The sequence below is a fragment of the Heterodontus francisci genome, chromosome 40 (assembly GCF_036365525.1).
Source record: "Heterodontus francisci isolate sHetFra1 chromosome 40, sHetFra1.hap1, whole genome shotgun sequence".
Taxonomy (NCBI): Eukaryota; Metazoa; Chordata; class Chondrichthyes; order Heterodontiformes; family Heterodontidae; genus Heterodontus; species Heterodontus francisci.
The window spans coordinates 22,011,863-22,038,325 of record NC_090410.1 but is presented as its reverse complement, the minus strand read 5'-3'; the positions used below and the strand labels follow the sequence as shown (position 1 = coordinate 22,038,325).

General features: G+C 50.9%; 1 protein-coding gene across 1 annotated transcript in view; it reads right to left on the bottom strand.

Annotated features, from left to right (window-relative positions):
- Positions 1-979: 979 nt before the first annotated feature.
- The window catches only part of LOC137353144 (tyrosine-protein kinase receptor UFO), a 268,260-nt gene continuing 242,776 nt past the window's right edge, over positions 980-26,463 (bottom strand). The window contains exon 20 of the mRNA XM_068019190.1: positions 980-7,778. Coding sequence (XP_067875291.1) covers positions 7,358-7,778 — 421 coding nt within the window. The 3' untranslated portion in view covers positions 980-7,357. The remainder of the gene's footprint in view (positions 7,779-26,463) is intronic.

Here is a 26,463-nt window from a genome sequence, read left to right as displayed (position 1 = left end):
CCAGCCTAAAACCCACACATACAGACCCAATTCTCACAGCTCAGCTCCGCAGGACTTGCACAAGGAAAATCGAGCCTCGTGTGAAGATTGAGGCGACCATGAAACGAGGAAATGAAAAAAAAACTAAGCAGGAGTCAAAGGCACAAAATTGCTGGGAAATTACCTGCGGGCAATGCCCAAGCTGGTCTATAATGAGGTGATTCTTAGAAAGCACAAAGCAAAACAATAAATCAATGCTAAAGTATTTAGAGTGCTTGACTCTTTAACGCACTCCCAAAGAACATTGTCAGCCCATAATATTCAACTAGTCTGGCCCAGCAAAGTAGGAATTTCTTTATTACCAAGACTTGAGAAAAAAATAATAAACCTTTCATAAAACTGCCAAGAGGCGAGCTACTCGTTAAAGGGCACTGTGCACTTTGACCTCAATTCTCACCCAGCTCATGGTCACAAGTTGCTCCCAATCCTAAATATCAGTCTTTGTTTTTTAAGATGGCCCTGGGGAACGGCAGGCTTCCCCATTCAAGCAGTATCAGCACCAAGCACTCCCAGCTCAGGTGCAACTGCAGTTCAATGGTGAGTTAAGCTCCCTCCATTCTGGCCCACCAAGTGCTCGCACGCAATGCACCACAGCACCCATTACTACACAGGTGTAGCATTGTTCTGCTTCCTGCAACTCCAGCAAGAAATGGATCAAATCACTGGGAAGTTAATAAATGCCTAATGGAAAATATCCTTTCCACATTTCCGCACAGGTCACATCGCCTGCTTGTGTCTTTTTACAGTGGCTACTGGAACTACTGTGGGGTGCTGCTAATATGGCAATGGATATTTGTAGGGTGTTCCCATCCTTGTTATAATGCCTTTACCTGTTTGCATGATCTCTGGGTTCATTGTCTTCCACAATGATATATTACGGACAAACAGGCGCACACCCCCACCCCCTGCGCCCCCACCCCCACCCCCCCCCCACCCCCACCTTTCCGCAACATTTAAACTCAGCGACTCAGAGTGGCTGATATCTTGTTGGAGCAAAACCTAAGAGCTCAGGTTTTGCTTCAAGTCATTTCTAGTGCATAAGAGAGAACAATCTGAAAACTGTGGAGTGCCTGAATAGAATAGCACTGACTAATCCCAGGATGCACTGCTGTCACTTTACTGCCGGGTAGAATCTCTGCTTTCAGGGTCAGGTACTGAATTCGAATGGCCATTGGTTCTGTCCAGTTATTGATCAGGAAATCTATCCAACTGGATGGTCAGGTCCTCACAGTGATGCTGCCACGATAAAGAGTTAAGAGGACAGATTGTTGACTCTGAGGTCAGTGCAGGGATATTGAGCAACTGAGAAAAATCTCAGTGTAAAATATCTTCTTCCCCTCCCAATTATCTCCTGTCTTGAAGGCACTGGCTCCCAATGGGATTTGGTTCCCTAATACTGGAGGCTTCCAGGTGCCCTGTCCAAATGACTAGTTTTCATGCATCAGTCCAAATGGTGCTTCCTGGCAGGCTATTTGACTGTAGGGTGTATCACAGCCAAATCTGATCCTAATCTCACCCTGCATTTGCACATGATCATTGTCCTACAGGGGCCAATGGACAGTTATCATCTGCAGGAACCTGAATCAAGTGGTACTGAGGCCAATTGTAGCATGTCCAGCACTGTCCCCAACAACAGTTACTAATTTACTACAGGCCATGGATTGACCCTGGGATCTTCCTTGTCGATACAGATTAGTGCCTCACCCAGTGGTGCATGTAGCCACTGAGACTTCAGGCAAAGTCATTACGAGAAAGATTATAAATGATACTTTATGAATGTCCTTAATATACAGCAACCTGACAGGAAAGTATTTGAAAACCTTTATCGGTGTTTCCTTGAGGTCTCAGGTTGCCATCTTGGCACTGGCTGTGATACCCCAGGCAGGCAGCTAACAGATGGTGTGTTTAGTCAGTTTTCTAATGGTCTTCTTGACAGGCATTCACACTGGACCCAAAGGAAGCAGTGTCTCACTTCAATGAAAAGCTATCATAATGGAACTTAGCCTTCAGTTAGTTCCAGTCCTCATGGGCTTCCTGTTACGTGCAGGCTCCGACCAGGAGACAGGGTCAGTGTTCCAGAATCCAATGTTGGTTTCAAAGAAAGGAAATGAAAAGAATGCTGATGCTGGATTTTGAAGGTAAAGACTTTGAAGACAATGAAGAAGATGAAGATGTTCATGTCGAAGATTGTGAAGATGATAATGGTGATCTGGGTGACTAATGGTCAAGAGGATCTGCTGCCTTTAAATGTGTATAGTAGCCCTTCCACATATGATGACAGTATTTAACAAATGTGCTCGGACACCTAATGGCAGATCATTAACACTTGACTAACTCTCATTATTGTTGCATCAACATGGCTGCCACAATCTGGCTTCCTCTGCTTCTTCCTAAGGCAGGTAACTTTTCCAGTTTGCACTGCCATTCAGGAGGGCTCACCTGACCACAGTGCATCGGTCAGGAAATCACAGAGCTGCCCTCTATTCCTCGATAATTAAGGCCAGCGGACAAGCATCTCACTGGCTGCACAATCTCCACAAATCAGCCTGCTGGACAAAGGTCAATCACCAAGGCTGCACCTTCTGATTGACATGTCCACTTTGTACGACCGTTCCGGTGTGTGTTTATCTGTATGTAAACAAGGAATTCTCACTACGTTTCTCAGTTGACAGATCCAGCAATGGAACAGATTTGAAACAAAGGCTTTATAAATATTTAAATAAAGTTTCTGTCTGATTTCATTGGCAGAAATGTGACAGCTTTAAGGATTCTGAGCTCCCATTGGATGAAACCTGCATTGTAAGTCAATAAAAAAAGGCTGCACGTCACACATCACAGCTACTGACAGCGTGAGCTGATGCACGGATCACTAGTTACTGGCCAAGCTGTAGAACTAACAGAAGAATAGATTTGTACAAATTGACCGCCTCGGGACTATAAACATAAGATAGTCAGTAATAAACCCAATAGCGTTCAAGAAGAATTTCGTTATCCAGAGAGTGGTGGAACTCACTACCACAGGGAGGTGAAAAGCATAGATACATTTAAGGGGAAGCTCGATAAACACATGATGGAGAAAGGAATAGAAGGATAGGCTAATAGAGTTGGATGAAAGAGGATGGAAAGAGGCTCGTGTGGAGCATAAACACGGGCATGGACCTGTTGGGCTAAATGACTTGTTTCTGTGCTGTGCATTCGACGTGAGTGCACTTCATAAGGATTCACAGGTACATTGTCACGTTAAGATCATTGAATCAAATCTATAGCAGGCACTGTCAGTACCTCCGTTCAGCCTGTTTTACAGGGAGGGGCTAAAACATGTCCTGGATCACAATATCAGTGCAAGCTGGATTGGAATTTACTGAACGACTATGGATGGGTTGAACCCAAAACTCAATTACATTGTCCAGAAGCACCAATTCTGGTTTTACAGTTAACTTAAAAGTGGCGCAAAAGTACATGCCCAAATCATCCTCTTTCATCCCCTGCACTCACACCAGAGGCGGAAAGTGGAACTTTGCATAGAGTACATGAAAGTGCAGAACATGTGTGTCGGTCTAGATGCAGCAACTCTCGAGATGACTCCACTTAAATCATCGCACCCAGCAGCTATTTGAGTGAGAACAAACAGCCTTCCTGCCAACTCGCACTGGAAAAGTAAAGAGGAGATTTTGCCCCTCAAGCTCTGTCTACACGTGCAACTCCTCAGATTGCCAACCCTACAGAATTGTCCTGGATCCTCCAGGAATTGAAGATTAAACTCCTGGACAGGGCTGGGAGCAACTTAGAAGAAGAAGTACTGTAGCATTAAAAAACTAATTTCTTTCAACACTTTGGTATATTAGTGATAATAGTAGTGTTGGAGATGGGAGGAAAAGCCTATTTGACTGCCAGTCAAGAATCATCCAATCAAATAACGAAGAGTCTGCTCGCCTTCCAATTGGCCTGGAAAGGCGGAGCTTTGTGATGTTGGACACATTGAGCGACCAATGGGAGTAGTGTGCGGGCAGGCCAGATTGAGGGAGGAAGTCATGGGAAGAAACCTCCAGGAATACATCCAGTCAGAGTTTGTGACCCGACCTCAGCCCTTAAATTTCTACCATTCACTTTAACAGATGGAGAGTCACAGGCTGGGCATGAGCAGTGTCTGATTCACACTCTGGGACAGCACAAAGAGAACTGACTCTGTTCTAGCCACGGAATCAAACATCTTGCTTCAAACAAATAATGGAATTAACTCAGATAGTAAATCAAGTCAACGGAAACACGTTTTTAACTTTTATGAGCTCAAATTAATTGCCACGGTAACATGGTGCTCTTCCACCTTGTTTATGCACTAATTAGTACAAATTTCCTCCTCCCTCCCCTGTGTGGATTAGGAATTTTTTTTGACATATATGTGTTCTTGGGATAATGAGAGAGTGTGTATTAAACCGTCCCATGGACAGGCTTCCCTTTCCTGAAGGGCACTACTGAATCAGCTGGGTTTTTATGACAATCTGGGAAGTTTTCATAGTCATTTGCTCTTTCTAGTGCCAGTTCACAAATTACCAGATTCATTCAATTCAAGGTCATAACAAGCCACGGCAGAGATTAGAACTCAGGATCTCTGGGTTACCCTCCCAGTACCATGAAGACTGGGGCTAGTGTACCTAATTGAACATGCTGTCCAATGTGTGTGATAGGACGCAGTCACTGTTTTTACAGGGCCCATAACCACTACAAGCTCCAGTGGAGATGATTTGAGTCCCACTGTTGAATTGCCATGGCAACTCTCCCTACATCAAAGCTGATGGAAGTTGTTGCCGATATTCTTTACATTTCAAGCCAACTAGGGTCCCCATGGGAGCTAATCATTTACAATGGCAATTAATCTTGGGATTGATCCACAAACATTAACAAGACAAAGTTATTTGATGTTGTTTTACGATGAAAATGACACTTTTTCCAATGCGGCGATGAGTAGCAAAAGATCGGAAGATTGGCTTCAAGCACAGTCAGTCAGTCCAGCTGGAATCATGGACCATTCTGCAGACTAATTGCTCAACTCACATCACTCCTAAAGGCCGGGCCCAGTGTGGGTTATAAAGCATTAGGAGTAATCAGCGATTCCTCAGTGCTGATGGCTGTGGATGTCTATCTCGGACTGTGTTGAGGAGACACTGGAGTTGTGTGCCATTTATTCCTGCACAAACCCTGGGTCTCCGTATACCCGGTGCAGGGTGTTGTCAAAAATATATTAATGAAGGGCGCAATTTATTTGCTGAAATCAATGATAGCAAATCCCAAGTTCATTCACAAAACTTCAGCCTCAAATGTGTTGTGTACTCCCTTTTTGATCTGATTGTACAGCACAGGTATGCCAGAGTCTTTCAGTGCAGCGTTAACGTGACACAAAACATTGTGGCTGACGACAAGATGCTGCTCCTAAATCACAGTTGCCCCGTTAGCGAGTAGAGACTCTCCCAATTTCAGTTCATGTTAGAAGATGCCACAGGATGTTGTCCTTTGTTTGAAGTCCATTTAGAGATAAATGTTACACAAAATATTGTAAACAAATTCAAATGTTCTGTGCTTGTTAAGACAAATAGGCTAAGGTGCTTTGCCTTTGGCAGCCTACAGGTTGGCATCGTTTGGACTGGATGGCTGAGCTTTTCACCGAGAAGCCCCTTTGAAAGTAGTTGTCATTGGGTGTCCACTTGTTGCATTCACTTCATTGCAACCCCTGGGACAGCTCCTAAAGGTCAGAACTGGACACAGATTCCCAGCCGCCCGTGTCTTTGTTGCCAATCGGGTGATAATGCCATGAAGACAAAGCTGCCAAGTGTTCTACTGTTCTGTTTCCCGATCAATTTGCCATCCAGACGGATGACTAGTCATCCACTAATAAAAGGATCACACCTTCTCAAACCTGAGATAATGTGAAAGATCGCAAAGACACCAACCGTGCAGAAAGCTAATTAACATCGAGTGAGTAAATGCTGATTAAAGTCCTGATAGAAAGTCACAACCCACCAGAGAGTTATTAGCCATTTAGACCAAATAGATGGAGAGAGGCTCAAAATAATCTTTGACATACCAGAACCTAATCCTGGAAGTATCTAGAAATTCAACTTTTGCTCGGACACTGATGATAGAATTTCCACTTTCTGGTCCCTTCCCAGCTTGTGTGGTGGATCTAAAGTGTGGTGTGCTGAGCAGGGCTCGGAATCACAGTGTCTAAACCGTGCTGGCCCTGGCAAATGACACAAAGTGCTGACTCAACATCGTACGTTCAAGTTGTTACCACGAAGTGGCATTGCGATGCCTGAGAAAGTGCCTCCCAACAAAGGAATGGCCTTGTTAAACCATGTCCCAGTTATGCAGTGGGAATATCTGTATTTAGATGTGTTATGCAATGAAAGCAACAGGTGTAATAAGTTCGACGATCCATTAACCCACTGTACCTGTGGTAACTCAGGTACCAATCAAACATGTCTTGTGTTTACTATCATTCATTTAAAAATTATAACAAACTGGCTGGGGAAGGAGAGGAATGAATTGTAAATTAATTTACTTGCAGATGCCCGAACTACAGGCACTCTGATTTCTCTACGCTTCTGTTCAATAGCTTTTCCCCTGCCATTCTGTTTTTATCTTATAATTTTTGTTTACACTTTTTCGAGGTGAGCGCCTCACCTTTAAAATGTTCCACAGTCTATAATTTTTCACATCCAATCTTCAAATATTTCTCTCATTGCCATACAGGAAAGTTAAAATCCCGGTTCAGGGGTCATGCAGCTTAATCGGAGCCGACATCCCCCGAACTCATGACCTCTTGACCTTTCACCTCCAGTGCTGTTTTTCACGGCAAAGCTGGGTTCACATGTACGCTTCCCAGCATGCTTAACTCCACGATGGCTCTGAGAAAACCTGGTTAAAACGTCAAGAAGCATTTGATATCTGTGCCCAAGTCCTGTTGCATTGAAGCCAGTGTGATATAAATTCTAGACACTGTGCCTGTTTTAGCTCTGTTCTACGAGCGATGAAAATTGGCAGGTGGAAGACAGGCGAGAGACTTTGAAATTCATGAAATGCAAGAGATTGGCAGCGGGTTTGGTAATTGGTTAAATTGGTTGGCTGTCTGCTCTTTTCAGTTCCAATTGCTGACTTGTCTCTGCTGTGGCAATGGTCTTGTGTCATTATGGTCAAAGTGACACTATATTTTCCTGCAATTGAAACATGACTTGCAGTCAGCCTTTGTTTGGAGATTGTTTGAGTGATTGGTTGAGGCAGGGCACCTCGAAACTGAAGAGTCAAAAAACGCATGTGGTGTCTCTCATTTACATTCCATCCCGCATGTTTCTTCCAGCGGGAAGTCCTCGGCCGCTAAACACTGCGGTGCGCTGCTGCTCGAGGGTACCACTGCCATTAGCCGGGCATTCTCGTGAGGCGGACACAGGACGTAGCGATCGACTGCATCTGACTGGTGGACATCAGCCGATGTTACCACAGGCGCTTTGGAGAACTGCGAGCACGAATCCTTCAAACACTCCTCAAGATCTCCGCCTCCGACTGCTCCCTGCTCACAACGACTGTCTGACCTCCCACAAGCATCCTCCATGTTGACGTAGAGGATCTCCTCTGGGTCCGAAGAGGGCGGGAGGTCTTCCAGAATCTTCTCCAGTTGACAGCAGATTATCTCAAAGGTCGGCCGCTCTCGTGGGTTCAGTTGCCAGCAATAATACATCAGCTCATACCTGACAATTAGAATTCAAAGAAACTGAAGGGTCTTTTAATTAATCAAAATCCTTTACAAACCAACAATAGAATTAAATCATTTGACAGCACAGGAAGAGGTCATTTACCCATCATGCTCAAAAGAAACAGCCGTTTAATGGCACATTCCCACCCTCCTAAATTTCTATTTCTCAGATTTTCCCCTTTGAGGAGTTTTAATACATTTCACTCTCACTACCCGTTTTAGTAAGACATTCCAGGTACTAAGAACCAACTGCAATCAGAATGTTCCCGAACCTCTCCAGATTGAACTGGCAAAGTCAACCTTTCTAATCCCCCATTCAAAATAATATACACCCTACTTCATCACATTGCCAATACAGTGCAATACACCTTGTACCCTTGTCAATAACTCTTCCCTTGCAGTCAGGTTGAGTGGGAGTGACTGCGAGAGACTGACCCTCACTCAGGACAGTAACACTGGACTGACTGGGACAGACTGACCCTCACTCAGGACAGTAACAATGGACTGACTGGGAGAGACTGACCCTCACTCGGGACAGTAACACTGGACTGACTGGGACAGACTGACCCTCACTCAGGACAGTAACACTGGACTGACTGGGAGAGACTGACCCTCACTCAGGACAGTAACAATGGACTGACTGGGACAGACTGACCCTCGCTCACAACAGTAACACTGGACTGACTGGGAGAGACTGACCCTCACTCAGGACAGTAACACTGGACTGACTGGGACAGACTGACCCTCACTCAGGACAGTAACACTGGACTGACGGGGAGAGACTGACCCTCACTCAGGACAGTAACACTGGACTGACTGGGAGAGACTGACCCTCACTCAGGACAGTAACACTGGACTGACGAGGACAGACTGACCCTCCCTCACAACAGTAACACTGGACTGACTGGGACAGACTGACCCTCACTCAGGACAGTAACACTGGACTGACTGGGAGAGACTGACCCTCTCTCAGGACAGTAACACTGGACTGACTGGGACAGACTGACCCTCACTCAGAACAGTAACAATGGATTGACTGGGAGAGACTGACCCTCCCTCAGGACAGTAACAATGGATTGACTGGGAGAGACTGACCCTCACTCAGGACAGTAACACTGGACTGACAAGGACAGACTGACCCTCCCTCACAACAGTAACACTGGACTGACTGGGACAGACTGACCCTCACTCAGGACAGTAACACTGGACTGACTGGGAGAGACTGACCCTCTCTCAGGACAGTAACACTGGACTGACTGGGACAGACTGACCCTCACTCAGAACAGTAACAATGGATTGACTGGGAGAGACTGACCCTCACTCAGGAAAGTAACACTGGACTGACAAGGACAGACTGACCCTCCCTCACAACAGTAACACTGGACTGACTGGGACAGACTGACCCTCTCTCAGGACAGTAACACTGGACTGACTGGGACAGACTGACCCTCTCTTAGGACAGTAACACTGGACTGACTGGGAGAGACTGACCCTCCCTCAGGACAGTAACAATGGACTGACTGGGAGAGACTGACCCTCTCTCAGGACAGTAGCAATGGACTGACTGGGACAGACTGACCCTCACTCAGAACAGTAACACTGGACTGACTGGGACAGACTGACCCTCACTCAGAACAGTAACACTGGACTGACTGGGACAGACTGACCCTCCCTCACAACAGTAACAATGGACTGACTGGGAGAGACTGACCCTCCCTCAGGACAGTAACAATGGACTGACTGGGACAGACTGACCCTCTCTCAGGACAGTAACAATGGACTGACTGGGACAGACTGACCCTCTCTCAGGACAGTAACAATGGACTGACTGGGAGAGACTGACCCTCACTCAGAACAGTAACACTGGACTGACTGGGACAGACTGACCCTCCCTCACAACAGTAACAATGGACTGACTGGGACAGACTGACCCTCTCTCAGGACAGTAACAATGGACTGACTGGGAGAGACTGACCCTCACTCAGAACAGTAACACTGGACTGACTGGGACAGACTGACCCTCCCTCACAACAGTAACAATGGACTGACTGGGAGAGACTGACCCTCCCTCAGGACAGTAACAATGGACTGACTGGGAGAGACTGACCCTCCCTCAGGACAGTAACAATGGACTGACTGGGACAGACTGACCCTCTCTCAGGACAGTAGCAATGGACTGACTGGGACAGACTGACCCTCTCTCAGGACAGTAACAATGGACTGACTGGGACAGACTGACCGTCCCTCAGGACAGTAACAATGGACTGATTGGGACAGACTGACCCTCCCTCAGGACAGTAACAATGGACTGACTGGGACAGACTGACCCTCACTCAGGACAGTAACAATGGACTGACTGGGACAGACTGACCCTCTCTCAGGACAGTAACAATGGACTGACTGGGAGAGACTGACCCTCACTCAGGACAGTAACAATGGACTGACTGGGACAGACTGACCCTCTCTCAGGACAGTAACAATGGACTGAATGGGAGAGACTGACCGTCCCTCAGGACAGTAACAATGGACTTACTGGGACAGACTGACCCTCCCTCAGGACAGTAACAATGGACTGACTGGGACAGACTGACCCTCACTCAGGACAGTAACAATGGACTGACTGGGACAGACTGACCCTCTCTCAGGACAGTAACAATGGACTGACTGGGACAGACTGACCCTCACTCAGGACAGTAACACTGGACTGACTGGGACAGACTGACCCTCTGTCAGGACAGTAACAATGGACTGACTGGAACAGACTGACCCTCTCTCAGGACAGTAACACTGGACTGACTGGGACAGACTGACCCTCTCTCAGGACAGTAACACTGGACTGACTGGGACAGACTGACCCTCCCTCAGGACAGTAACAATGGACTGACTGGGAGAGACTGACCCTCTCTCAGGACAGTAACACTGGACTGACTGACCCTCTCTCCGGACAGTAACAATGGACTGACTGGGACAGACTGACCCTCCCTCAGGACAGTAACAATGGACTGACTGGGACAGACTGACCCTCTCTCAGGACAGTAAAAATGGACTGACTGGGACAGACTGACCCTCCCTCAGGACAGTAACAATGGACTGACTGGGACAGACTGACCCTCCCTCAGGACAGTAACACTGGGCTGACTGGGACAGACTGACCCTCACTCAGGACAGTAACACTGGACTGACTGGGAGAGACTGACCCTCTCTCAGGACAGTAACACTGGACTGACGGACAGACTGACCCTCCCTCAGGACAGTAACAATGGACTGACTGGGACAGACTGACCCTCACTCAGGACAGTAACAATGGACTGACTGGGACAGACTGACCCTCTCTCAGGACAGTAACAACGGACTGACTGGGAAAGACTGACCCTCCCTCAGGACAGTAACACTGGACTGACTGGGACAGACTGACCCTCTCTCAGGACAGTAACAATGGACTGACTGGGACAGACTGGCCGTCCCTCAGGACAGTAACAATGGACTGACTGGGACAGACTGACCCTCTCTCAGGACAGTAACAATGGACTGACTGGGACAGACTGACCCTCCCTCAGGACAGTAACAATGGACTGACTGGGAAAGACTGACCCTCTCTCAGGACAGTAACAATGGACTCACTGGGACAGACTGACCCTCACTCAGGACAGTAACAATGGACTGACTGGGACAGACTGACCCTCCCTCAGGACAGTAACAATGGACTGACTGGGACAGACTGACCCTCACTCAGGACAGTAACAATGGACTGACTGGGACAGACTGACCCTCCCTCAGGACAGTAACAATGGACTGACTGGGAAAGACTGACCCTCCCTCAGGACAGTAACAATGGACTGACTGGGAGAGACTGACCCTCTCTCAGGACAGTAACAATGGACTGACTGGGAAAGACTGACCCTCTCTCTGGACAGTAACAATGGACTGATTGGGAAAGACTGACCCTCCCTCAGGAAAGTAACAATGGACTGACTGGGACAGACTGACCCTCCCTCAGGACAGTAACAATGGACTGACTGGGACAGACTGACCCTCACTCAGGACAGTAACAATGGACTGACTGGGACAGACTGACCCTCCCTCAGGACAGTAACAATGGACTGATTGGGAAAGACTGACCCTCCCTCAGGACAGTAACACTGGACTGACTGGGAAAGACTGACCCTCCCTCAGGACAGTAACAATGGACTGACTGGGACAGACTGGCCCTCCCTCAGGACAGTAACAATGGACTGACTGGGACAGACTGACCCTCACTCAGGACAGTAACACTGGACTGACTGGGAAAGACTGACCCTCCCTCAGGACAGTAACACTGGACAGACTGGGAAAGACTGACCCTCCCTCAGGACAGTAACACTGGACTGACTGGGAGAGACTGGCCCTCCCTCAGGACAGTAACAATGGACTGACTGGGACAGACTGACCCTCCCTCAGGACAGTAACACTGGGCTGACTGGGAAAGACTGGCCCTCCCTCAGGACAGGAACAATGGACTGACTGGGACAGACTGACCCTCTCTCAGGACAGTAACAATGGACTGACTGGGAAAGACTGACCCTCCCTCAGGACAGTAACACTGGACTGACTGGGAAAGACTGACCCTCCCTCAGGACAGTAACAATGGACTGACTGAGACAGACTGACCCTCTCTCAGGACAGTAACAATGGACTGACTGGGAAAGAATGACCCTCCCTCAGAACAGTAACACTGGACTGACTGGGACAGACTGGCCCTCCCTCAGGACAGTAACAATGGACTGACTGGGACAGACTGACCCTCCCTCAGGACAGTAACAATGGACTGACTGGGACAGACTGACCCTCTCTCAGGACAGTAACAATGGACTGACTGGGAGAGACTGACCCTCTCTCAGGACAGTAACAATGGACTGACTGGGAGAGACTGACCCTCCCTCAGGACAGTAACAATGGACTGACAGGGACAGACTGACCCTCTCTCAGGACAGTAACAATGGACTGACTGGGAGAGACTGACCCTCCCTCAGGACAGTAACAATGGACTGACTGGGACAGACTGACCCTCCCTCAGGACAGTAACACTGGACTGACGGACAGACTGACCCTCTCTCAGGACAGTAACAATGGACTGACTGGGACAGACTGACCCTACCTCAGGACAGTAACAATGGACTGACTGGGACAGACTGACCCTCACTCAGGACAGTAACAATGGACTGACTGGGACAGACTGACCCTCTCTCAGGACAGTAACAATGGACTGACTGGGACAGACTGACCCTCACTCAGGACAGTAACAATGGACTGACTGGGACAGACTGACCCTCCCACAGGACAGTAACAATGGACTGACTGGGACAGACTGAGCCTCCCTCAGGACAGTAACAATGGACTGACTGGGAGAGACTGACCCTCCCTCAGGACAGTAACAATGGACTGACTGGGACAGACTGACCCTCCCCCAGGACAGTAACAATGGACTGACTGGGACAGACTGACCCTCCCTCAGGACAGTAACAATGGACTGACTGGGACAGACTGACCCTCCCTCAGGACAGTAACACTGGACTGACTGGGAGAGACTGACCCTCCCTCAGGACAGTAACAATGGACTGACTGGGACAGACTGACCCTCCCTCAGGACAGTAACAATGGACTGACTGGGACAGACTGACCCTCCCTCCGAACAGTAACAATGGACTGACTGGGACAGACTGACCCTCCCTCAGGACAGTAACAATGGACTGACTGGGACAGACTGACCGTCCCCCAGGACAGTAACAATGGACTGACTGGGACAGACTGACCCACCCTCCGAACAGTAACAATGGACTGACTGGGACAGACTGACCCTCCCTCCGAACATAACAATGGACTGACTGGGACAGACTGACCCTCCCTCAGGACAGTAACAATGGACTGACTGGGACAGACTGACCCTCCCTCAGGACATTAACACTGGACTGACTGGGACAGACTGACCCTCCCTCAGGACAGTAACAATGGACTGACTGGGACAGACTGACCCTCCCTCCGAACATAACAATGGACTGACTGGGACAGACTGACCCTCCCTCAGGACAGTAACAATGGACTGACTGGGACAGACTGACCCTCTCTCAGGACAGTAACAATGGACAGACGGGGACAGACTGACCCTCCCTCAGGACAGTAACAATGGACTGACTGGGAGAGACTGACCCTCTCTCAGGACAGTAACACTGGACTGACTGACCCTCTCTCCGGACAGTAACAATGGACTGACTGGGACAGACTGACCCTCCCTCAGGACAGTAACAATGGACTGACTGGGACAGACTGACCCTCCCTCAGGACAGTAACACTGGGCTGACTGGGACAGACTGACCCTCACTCAGGACAGTAACACTGGACAGACTGGGAAAGACTGACCCTCCCTCAGGACAGTAACACTGGACTGACTGGGAGAGACTGGCCCTCCCTCAGGACAGTAACAATGGACTGACTGGGACAGACTGACCCTCCCTCAGGACAGTAACACTGGGCTGACTGGGAAAGACTGGCCCTCCCTCAGGACAGGAACAATGGACTGACTGGGACAGACTGACCCTCTCTCAGGACAGTAACAATGGACTGACTGGGAAAGACTGACCCTCCCTCAGGACAGTAACACTGGACTGACTGGGAAAGACTGACCCTCCCTCAGGACAGTAACAATGGACTGACTGAGACAGACTGACCCTCTCTCAGGACAGTAACAATGGACTGACTGGGAAAGAATGACCCTCCCTCAGAACAGTAACACTGGACTGACTGGGACAGACTGGCCCTCCCTCAGGACAGTAACAATGGACTGACTGGGACAGACTGACCCTCCCTCAGGACAGTAACAATGGACTGACTGGGACAGACTGACCCTCTCTCAGGACAGTAACAATGGACTGACTGGGAGAGACTGACCCTCTCTCAGGACAGTAACAATGGACTGACTGGGAGAGACTGACCCTCCCTCAGGACAGTAACAATGGACTGACAGGGACAGACTGACCCTCTCTCAGGACAGTAACAATGGACTGACTGGGAGAGACTGACCCTCCCTCAGGACAGTAACAATGGACTGACTGGGACAGACTGACCCTCCCTCAGGACAGTAACACTGGACTGACGGACAGACTGACCCTCTCTCAGGACAGTAACAATGGACTGACTGGGACAGACTGACCCTACCTCAGGACAGTAACAATGGACTGACTGGGACAGACTGACCCTCACTCAGGACAGTAACAATGGACTGACTGGGACAGACTGACCCTCTCTCAGGACAGTAACAATGGACTGACTGGGACAGACTGACCCTCACTCAGGACAGTAACAATGGACTGACTGGGACAGACTGACCCTCCCACAGGACAGTAACAATGGACTGACTGGGACAGACTGAGCCTCCCTCAGGACAGTAACAATGGACTGACTGGGAGAGACTGACCCTCCCTCAGGACAGTAACAATGGACTGACTGGGACAGACTGACCCTCCCCCAGGACAGTAACAATGGACTGACTGGGACAGACTGACCCTCCCTCAGGACAGTAACAATGGACTGACTGGGACAGACTGACCCTCCCTCAGGACAGTAACACTGGACTGACTGGGAGAGACTGACCCTCCCTCAGGACAGTAACAATGGACTGACTGGGACAGACTGACCCTCCCTCAGGACAGTAACAATGGACTGACTGGGACAGACTGACCCTCCCTCCGAACAGTAACAATGGACTGACTGGGACAGACTGACCCTCCCTCAGGACAGTAACAATGGACTGACTGGGACAGACTGACCGTCCCCCAGGACAGTAACAATGGACTGACTGGGACAGACTGACCCACCCTCCGAACAGTAACAATGGACTGACTGGGACAGACTGACCCTCCCTCCGAACATAACAATGGACTGACTGGGACAGACTGACCCTCCCTCAGGACAGTAACAATGGACTGACTGGGACAGACTGACCCTCCCTCAGGACATTAACACTGGACTGACTGGGACAGACTGACCCTCCCTCAGGACAGTAACAATGGACTGACTGGGACAGACTGACCCTCCCTCCGAACATAACAATGGACTGACTGGGACAGACTGACCCTCCCTCAGGACAGTAACAATGGACTGACTGGGACAGACTGACCCTCTCTCAGGACAGTAACAATGGACAGACGGGGACAGACTGACCCTCCCTCAGGACAGTAACAATGGACTGACTGGGAGAGACTGACCCTCTCTCAGGACAGTAACACTGGACTGACTGACCCTCTCTCCGGACAGTAACAATGGACTGACTGGGACAGACTGACCCTCCCTCAGGACAGTAACAATGGACTGACTGGGACAGACTGACCCTCCCTCAGGACAGTAACACTGGGCTGACTGGGACAGACTGACCCTCACTCAGGACAGTAACACTGGACTGACTGGGAGAGACTGACCCTCTCTCAGGACAGTAACACTGGACTGACGGACAGACTGACCCTCCCTCAGGACAGTAACAATGGACTGACTGGGACAGACTGACCCTCACTCAGGACAGTAACAATGGACTGACTGGGACAGACTGACCCTCTCTCAGGACAGTAACAACGGACTGACTGGGAAAGACTGACCCTCCCTCAGGACAGTAACACTGGACTGACTGGGACAGACTGACCCTCTCTCAGGACAGTAACAATGGACTGACTGGGACAGACTGGCCGTCCCTCAGGACAGTAACAATGGACTGACTGGGACAGACTGACCCTCTCTCAGGACAGTAACAATGGACTGACTGGGAAAGACTGACCCTCTCTCAGGACAGTAACAATGGACTCACTGGGACAGACTGACCCTCTCTCAGGACAGTAACAATGGACTCACTGGGACAGACTGACCCTCACTCAGGACAGTAACAATGGACTGACTGGGACAGACTGGCCGTCCCTCAGGACAGTAACAATGGACTGACTGGGACAGACTGACCCTCTCTCAGGACAGTAACAATGGACTGACTGGGAAAGACTGACCCTCTCTCAGGACAGTAACAATGGACTCACTGGGACAGACTGACCCTCACTCAGGACAGTAACAATGGACTGACTGGGACAGACTGACCCTCCCTCAGGACAGTAACAATGGACTGACTGGGACAGACTGACCCTCACTCAGGACAGTAACAATGGACTGACTGGGACAGACTGACCCTCCCTCAGGACAGTAACAATGGACTGACTGGGAAAGACTGACCCTCCCTCAGGACAGTAACAATGGACTGACTGGGACAGACTGACCCTCACTCAGGACAGTAACAATGGACTGACTGGGACAGACTGACCCTCTCTCAGGACAGTAACAATGGACTGACTGGGACAGACTGACCCTCACTCAGGACAGTAACAATGGACTGACTGGGACAGACTGACCCTCTCTCAGGACAGTAACACTGGACTGACTGGGACAGACTGACCCTCTCTCAGGACAGTAACAATGGACTGACTGGGACAGACTGACCCTCCCACAGGACAGTAACAATGGACTGACTGGGACAGACTGAGCCTCCCTCAGGACAGTAACAATGGACTGACTGGGAGAGACTGACCCTCCCTCAGGACAGTAACAATGGACTGACTGGGACAGACTGACCCTCCCCCAGGACAGTAACAATGGACTGACTGGGACAGACTGACCCTCCCTCAGGACAGTAACAATGGACTGACTGGGACAGACTGACCCTCCCTCAGGACAGTAACACTGGACTGACTGGGAGAGACTGACCCTCCCTCAGGACAGTAACAATGGACTGACTGGGACAGACTGACCCTCCCTCAGGACAGTAACAATGGACTGACTGGGACAGACTGACCCTCCCTCCGAACAGTAACAATGGACTGACTGGGACAGACTGACCCTCCCTCAGGACAGTAACAATGGACTGACTGGGACAGACTGACCGTCCCCCAGGACAGTAACAATGGACTGACTGGGACAGACTGACCCACCCTCCGAACAGTAACAATGGACTGACTGGGACAGACTGACCCTCCCTCCGAACATAACAATGGACTGACTGGGACAGACTGACCCTCCCTCAGGACAGTAACAATGGACTGACTGGGACAGACTGACCCTCCCTCAGGACATTAACACTGGACTGACTGGGACAGACTGACCCTCCCTCAGGACAGTAACAATGGACTGACTGGGACAGACTGACCCTCCCTCCGAACATAACAATGGACTGACTGGGACAGACTGACCCTCCCTCAGGACAGTAACAATGGACTGACTGGGACAGACTGACCCTCTCTCAGGACAGTAACAATGGACAGACGGGGACAGACTGACCCTCCCTCAGGACAGTAACAATGGACTGACTGGGAGAGACTGACCCTCTCTCAGGACAGTAACACTGGACTGACTGACCCTCTCTCCGGACAGTAACAATGGACTGACTGGGACAGACTGACCCTCCCTCAGGACAGTAACAATGGACTGACTGGGACAGACTGACCCTCTCTCAGGACAGTAAAAATGGACTGACTGGGACAGACTGACCCTCCCTCAGGACAGTAACAATGGACTGACTGGGACAGACTGACCCTCCCTCAGGACAGTAACACTGGGCTGACTGGGACAGACTGACCCTCACTCAGGACAGTAACACTGGACTGACTGGGAGAGACTGACCCTCTCTCAGGACAGTAACACTGGACTGACGGACAGACTGACCCTCCCTCAGGACAGTAACAATGGACTGACTGGGACAGACTGACCCTCACTCAGGACAGTAACAATGGACTGACTGGGACAGACTGACCCTCTCTCAGGACAGTAACAACGGACTGACTGGGAAAGACTGACCCTCCCTCAGGACAGTAACACTGGACTGACTGGGACAGACTGACCCTCTCTCAGGACAGTAACAATGGACTGACTGGGACAGACTGGCCGTCCCTCAGGACAGTAACAATGGACTGACTGGGACAGACTGACCCTCTCTCAGGACAGTAACAATGGACTGACTGGGAAAGACTGACCCTCTCTCAGGACAGTAACAATGGACTCACTGGGACAGACTGACCCTCACTCAGGACAGTAACAATGGACTGACTGGGACAGACTGACCCTCCCTCAGGACAGTAACAATGGACTGACTGGGACAGACTGACCCTCACTCAGGACAGTAACAATGGACTGACTGGGACAGACTGACCCTCCCTCAGGACAGTAACAATGGACTGACTGGGAAAGACTGACCCTCCCTCAGGACAGTAACAATGGACTGACTGGGAGAGACTGACCCTCTCTCAGGACAGTAACAATGGACTGACTGGGAAAGACTGACCCTCTCTCTGGACAGTAACAATGGACTGATTGGGAAAGACTGACCCTCCCTCAGGAAAGTAACAATGGACTGACTGGGACAGACTGACCCTCCCTCAGGACAGTAACAATGGACTGACTGGGACAGACTGACCCTCACTCAGGACAGTAACAATGGACTGACTGGGACAGACTGACCCCCTCTCAGGACAGTAACAATGGACTGATTGGGAAAGACTGACCCTCCCTCAGGACAGTAACACTGGACTGACTGGGAAAGACTGACCCTCCCTCAGGACAGTAACAATGGACTGACTGGGACAGACTGGCCCTCCCTCAGGACAGTAACAATGGACTGACTGGGACAGACTGACCCTCACTCAGGACAGTAACACTGGACTGACTGGGAAAGACTGACCCTCCCTCAGGACAGTAACACTGGACAGACTGGGAAAGACTGACCCTCCCTCAGGACAGTAACACTGGACTGACTGGGAGAGACTGGCCCTCCCTCAGGACAGTAACAATGGACTGACTGGGACAGACTGATCCTCCCTCAGGACAGTAACACTGGGCTGACTGGGAAAGACTGGCCCTCCCTCAGGACAGGAACAATGGACTGACTGGGACAGACTGACCCTCTCTCAGGACAGTAACAATGGACTGACTGGGAAAGACTGACCCTCCCTCAGGACAGTAACACTGGACTGACTGGGAAAGACTGACCCTCCCTCAGGACAGTAACAATGGACTGACTGAGACAGACTGACCCTCTCTCAGGACAGTAACAATGGACTGACTGGGAAAGAATGACCCTCCCTCAGAACAGTAACACTGGACTGACTGGGACAGACTGGCCCTCCCTCAGGACAGTAACAATGGACTGACTGGGACAGACTGACCCTCCCTCAGGACAGTAACAATGGACTGACTGGGACAGACTGACCCTCTCTCAGGACAGTAACAATGGACTGACTGGGAGAGACTGACCCTCTCTCAGGACAGTAACAATGGACTGACTGGGAGAGACTGACCCTCCCTCAGGACAGTAACAATGGACTGACAGGGACAGACTGACCCTCTCTCAGGACAGTAACAATGGACTGACTGGGAGAGACTGACCCTCCCTCAGGACAGTAACAATGGACTGACTGGGACAGACTGACCCTCCCTCAGGACAGTAACACTGGACTGACGGACAGACTGACCCTCTCTCAGGACAGTAACAATGGACTGACTGGGACAGACTGACCCTACCTCAGGACAGTAACAATGGACTGACTGGGACAGACTGACCCTCACTCAGGACAGTAACAATGGACTGACTGGGACAGACTGACCCTCTCTCAGGACAGTAACAATGGACTGACTGGGACAGACTGACCCTCACTCAGGACAGTAACAATGGACTGACTGGGACAGACTGACCCTCTCTCAGGACAGTAACACTGGACTGACTGGGACAGACTGACCCTCTCTCAGGACAGTAACAATGGACTGACTGGGACAGACTGACCCTCCCACAGGACAGTAACAATGGACTGACTGGGACAGACTGAGCCTCCCTCAGGACAGTAACAATGGACTGACTGGGAGAGACTGACCCTCCCTCAGGACAGTAACAATGGACTGACTGGGACAGACTGACCCTCCCCCAGGACAGTAACAATGGACTGACTGGGACAGACTGACCCTCCCTCAGGACAGTAACAATGGACTGACTGGGACAGACTGACCCTCCCTCAGGACAGTAACACTGGACTGACTGGGAGAGACTGACCCTCCCTCAGGACAGTAACAATGGACTGACTGGGACAGACTGACCCTCCCTCCGAACAGTAACAATGGACTGACTGGGACAGACTGACCCTCCCTCAGGACAGTAACAATGGACTGACTGGGACAGACTGACCGTCCCCCAGGACAGTAACAATGGACTGACTGGGACAGACTGACCCACCCTCCGAACAGTAACAATGGACTGACTGGGACAGACTGACCCTCCCTCCGAACATAACAATGGACTGACTGGGACAGACTGAGCCTCCCTCAGGACAGTAACAATGGACTGACTGGGAGAGACTGACCCTCCCTCAGGACAGTAACAATGGACTGACTGGGACAGACTGACCCTCCCCCAGGACAGTAACAATGGACTGACTGGGACAGACTGACCCTCCCTCAGGACAGTAACAATGGACTGACTGGGACAGACTGACCCTCCCTCAGGACAGTAACACTGGACTGACTGGGAGAGACTGACCCTCCCTCAGGACAGTAACAATGGACTGACTGGGACAGACTGACCCTCCCTCCGAACAGTAACAATGGACTGACTGGGACAGACTGACCCTCCCTCAGGACAGTAACAATGGACTGACTGGGACAGACTGACCGTCCCCCAGGACAGTAACAATGGACTGACTGGGACAGACTGACCCACCCTCCGAACAGTAACAATGGACTGACTGGGACAGACTGACCCTCCCTCCGAACATAACAATGGACTGACTGGGACAGACTGACCCTCCCTCAGGACAGTAACAATGGACTGACTGGGACAGACTGACCCTCCCTCAGGACATTAACACTGGACTGACTGGGACAGACTGACCCTCCCTCAGGACAGTAACAATGGAATGACTGGGACAGACTGACCCTCCCTCCGAACATAACAATGGACTGACTGGGACAGACTGACCCTCCCTCAGGACAGTAACAATGGACTGACTGGGACAGACTGACCCTCTCTCAGGACAGTAACAATGGACAGACGGGGACAGACTGACCCTCCCTCCGAACATAACAATGGACTGACTGGGACAGACTGACCCTCCCTCAGGACAGTAACAATGGACTGACTGGGACAAACTGACCCTCCCTCAGGACAGTAACACTGGACTGACTGGGACAGACTGACCCTCCCTCAGGACAGTAACAATGGACTGACTGGGACAGACTGACCCTCCCTCAGGACAGTAACAATGGACAGACTGGGACAGACTGACCCTCTCTCAGGACAGTAACAATGGACAGACTGGGACAGACTGAGCCTCCCTCAGGACAGTAACAATGGAATGACTGGGACAGACTGACCCTCCCACAGGACAGTAACAATGGACAGACTGGGACAGACTGACCCTCCCTCAGGACAGTAACAATGGACTGACTGGGACAGACTGACCCTCCCTCAGGACAGTAACAATGGACAGACTGGGACAGACTGACCCTCTCTCAGGACAGTAACAATGGACTGACTGGGACAGACTGACCCTCCCTCAGGACAGTAACAATGGACTGACTGGGACAGACTGACCCTCCCTCAGGACAGTAACACTGGACTGACTGGGACAGACTGACCCTCACTCAGGACAGTAACAATGGACTGACTGGGACAGACTGACCCTCCCTCAGGACAGTAACAATGGACAGACTGGGACAGACTGACCCTCTCTCAGGACAGTAACAATGGACTGACTGGGACAGACTGACCCTCCCTCAGGACAGTAACACTGGACTGACTGGGACAGACTGACCCTCTCTCAGGACAGTAACAATGGATTGACTGGGACAGACTGACCCTCTCTCAGGACAGTAGCAATGGACAGACTGGGACAGACTGACCCTCACTCAGAACAGTAACAATGGACTGACTGGGACAGACTGACCCTCCCTCAGGACAGTAACACTGGACTGACTGGGACAGACTGACCCTCTCTCAGGACAGTAACAATGGACTGACTGGGACAGACTGACCCTCTCTCAGGACATTAACAATGGACAGACTGGGACAGACTGACCCTCACTCAGAACAGTAACACTGGACTGACTGGGACAGACTGACCCTCTCTCAGGACAGTAACAATGGACTGACTGGGACAGACTGACCCTGTCTCAGGACAGTAACAATGGACTGATTGGGACAGACTGACCCTCTCTCAGGACAGTAACAATGGACTGACTGGGACAGACTGACCTTCTCTCAGGACAGTAACAATGGACTGACTGGGATAGACTGAACCTCTCTCAGGACAGTAACAATGGACTGACTGGGACAGACTGACCCTCCCTCAGGACAGTAACAATGGACTGACTGGGAAAGACTGACCCTCCCTCAGGACAGTAACAATGGACTGACTGGGACAGACTGACCCTCCCTCAGGACAGTAACAATGGACTGACTGGGAAAGACTGACCCTCCCTCAGGACAGTAACACTGGACTGACTGGGAAAGACTGACCCTCCCTCAGGACAGTAACAATGGACTGACTGGGACAGACTGGCCCTCCCTCAGGACAGTAACAATGGACTGACTGGGACAGACTGACCCTCACTCAGGACAGTAACACTGGACTGTCTGGGAAAGACTGACCCTCCCTCAGGACAGTAACACTGGACTGACTGGGAAAGACTGACCCTCCCTCAGGGCAGTAACACTGGACTGACTGGGACAGACTGGCCCTCCCTCAGGACAGTAACAATGGACTGACTGGGACAGACTGACCCTCCCTCAGGACAGTAACACTGGGCTGACTGGGAAAGACTGGCCCTCCCTCAGGACAGTAACAATGGACTAACTGGGACAGACTGACCCTCTCTCAGGACAGTAACAATGGACTGACTGGGACAGACTGACCCTCCCTCCGAACAGTAACAATGGACTGACTGGGACAGACTGACCCTCCCTCAGGACAGTAACAATGGACTGACTGGGACAGACTGACCGTCCCCCAGGACAGTAACAATGGACTGACTGGGACAGACTGACCCACCCTCCGAACAGTAACAATGGACTGACTGGGACAGACTGACCCTCCCTCCGAACATAACAATGGACTGACTGGGACAGACTGACCCTCCCTCAGGACAGTAACAATGGACTGACTGGGACAGACTGACCCTCCCTCAGGACATTAACACTGGACTGACTGGGACAGACTGACCCTCCCTCAGGACAGTAACAATGGACTGACTGGGACAGACTGACCCTCCCTCCGAACATAACAATGGACTGACTGGGACAGACTGACCCTCCCTCAGGACAGTAACAATGGACTGACTGGGACAGACTGACCCTCTCTCAGGACAGTAACAATGGACAGACGGGGACAGACTGACCCTCCCTCCGAACATAACAATGGACTGACTGGGACAGACTGACCCTCCCTCAGGACAGTAACAATGGACTGACTGGGACAAACTGACCCTCCCTCAGGACAGTAACACTGGACTGACTGGGACAGACTGACCCTCCCTCAGGACAGTAACAATGGACTGACTGGGACAGACTGACCCTCCCTCAGGACAGTAACAATGGACAGACTGGGACAGACTGACCCTCTCTCAGGACAGTAACAATGGACAGACTGGGACAGACTGACCCTCCCTCAGGACAGTAACAATGGAATGACTGGGACAGACTGACCCTCCCACAGGACAGTAACAATGGACAGACTGGGACAGACTGACCCTCCCTCAGGACAGTAACAATGGACTGACTGGGACAGACTGACCCTCCCTCAGGACAGTAACAATGGACAGACTGGGACAGACTGACCCTCTCTCAGGACAGTAACAATGGACTGACTGGGACAGACTGACCCTCCCTCAGGACAGTAACAATGGACTGACTGGGACAGACTGACCCTCCCTCCGAACAGTAACAATGGACTGACTGGGACAGACTGACCCTCCCTCAGGACAGTAACAATGGACTGACTGGGACAGACTGACCCTCCCTCCGAACAGTAACAATGGACTGACTGGGACAGACTGACCCTCCCTCCGAACAGTAACAATGGACTGACTGGGACAGACTGACCCTCCCTCAGGACAGTAACACTGGACTGACTGGGACAGACTGACCCTCACTCAGGACAGTAACAATGGACTGACTGGGACAGACTGACCCTCCCTCAGGACAGTAACAATGGACAGACTGGGACAGACTGACCCTCTCTCAGGACAGTAACAATGGACTGACTGGGACAGACTGACCCTCCCTCAGGACAGTAACACTGGACTGACTGGGACAGACTGACCCTCTCTCAGGACAGTAACAATGGACTGACTGGGACAGACTGACCCTCTCTCAGGACAGTAGCAATGGACAGACTGGGACAGACTGACCCTCAGAACAGTAACAATGGACTGACTGGGACAGACTGACCCTCCCTCAGGACAGTAACACTGGACTGACTGGGACAGACTGACCCTCTCTCAGGACAGTAACAATGGACTGACTGGGACAGACTGACCCTCTCTCAGGACATTAACAATGGACAGACTGGGACAGACTGACCCTCACTCAGAACAGTAACACTGGACTGACTGGGACAGAATGACCCTCTCTCAGGACAGTAACAATGGACTGACTGGGACAGACTGACCCTGTCTCAGGACAGTAACAATGGACTGATTGGGACAGACTGACCCTCTCTCAGGACAGTAACAATGGACTGACTGGGACAGACTGACCTTCTCTCAGGACAGTAACAATGGACTGACTGGGATAGACTGAACCTCTCTCAGGACAGTAACAATGGACTGACTGGGACAGACTGACCCTCCCTCAGGACAGTAACAATGGACTGACTGGGAAAGACTGACCCTCCCTCAGGACAGTAACAATGGACTGACTGGGACAGACTGACCCTCCCTCAGGACAGTAACAATGGACTGACTGGGAAAGACTGACCCTCCCTCAGGACAGTAACACTGGACTGACTGGGAAAGACTGACCCTCCCTCAGGACAGTAACAATGGACTGACTGGGACAGACTGGCCCTCCCTCAGGACAGTAACAATGGACTGACTGGGACAGACTGACCCTCACTCAGGACAGTAACACTGGACTGTCTGGGAAAGACTGACCCTCCCTCAGGACAGTAACACTGGACTGACTGGGAAAGACTGACCCTCCCTCAGGGCAGTAACACTGGACTGACTGGGACAGACTGGCCCTCCCTCAGGACAGTAACAATGGACTGACTGGGACAGACTGACCCTCCCTCAGGACAGTAACACTGGGCTGACTGGGAAAGACTGGCCCTCCCTCAGGACAGTAACAATGGACTAACTGGGACAGACTGACCCTCTCTCAGGACAGTAACAATGGACTGACTGGGAAAGACTGACCCTCCCTCAGGACAGTAACACTGGACTGACTGGGAAAGACTGACCCTCCCTCAGGACAGTAACAATGGACTGACTGGGACAGACTGACCCTCTCTCAGGACAGTAACAATGGACTGACTGGGAAAGACTGACCCTCCCTCAGGACAGTAACACTGGACTGACTGGGACAGACTGGCCCTCCCTCAGGACAGTAACAATGGACTGACTGGGACAGACTGACCCTCCCTCAG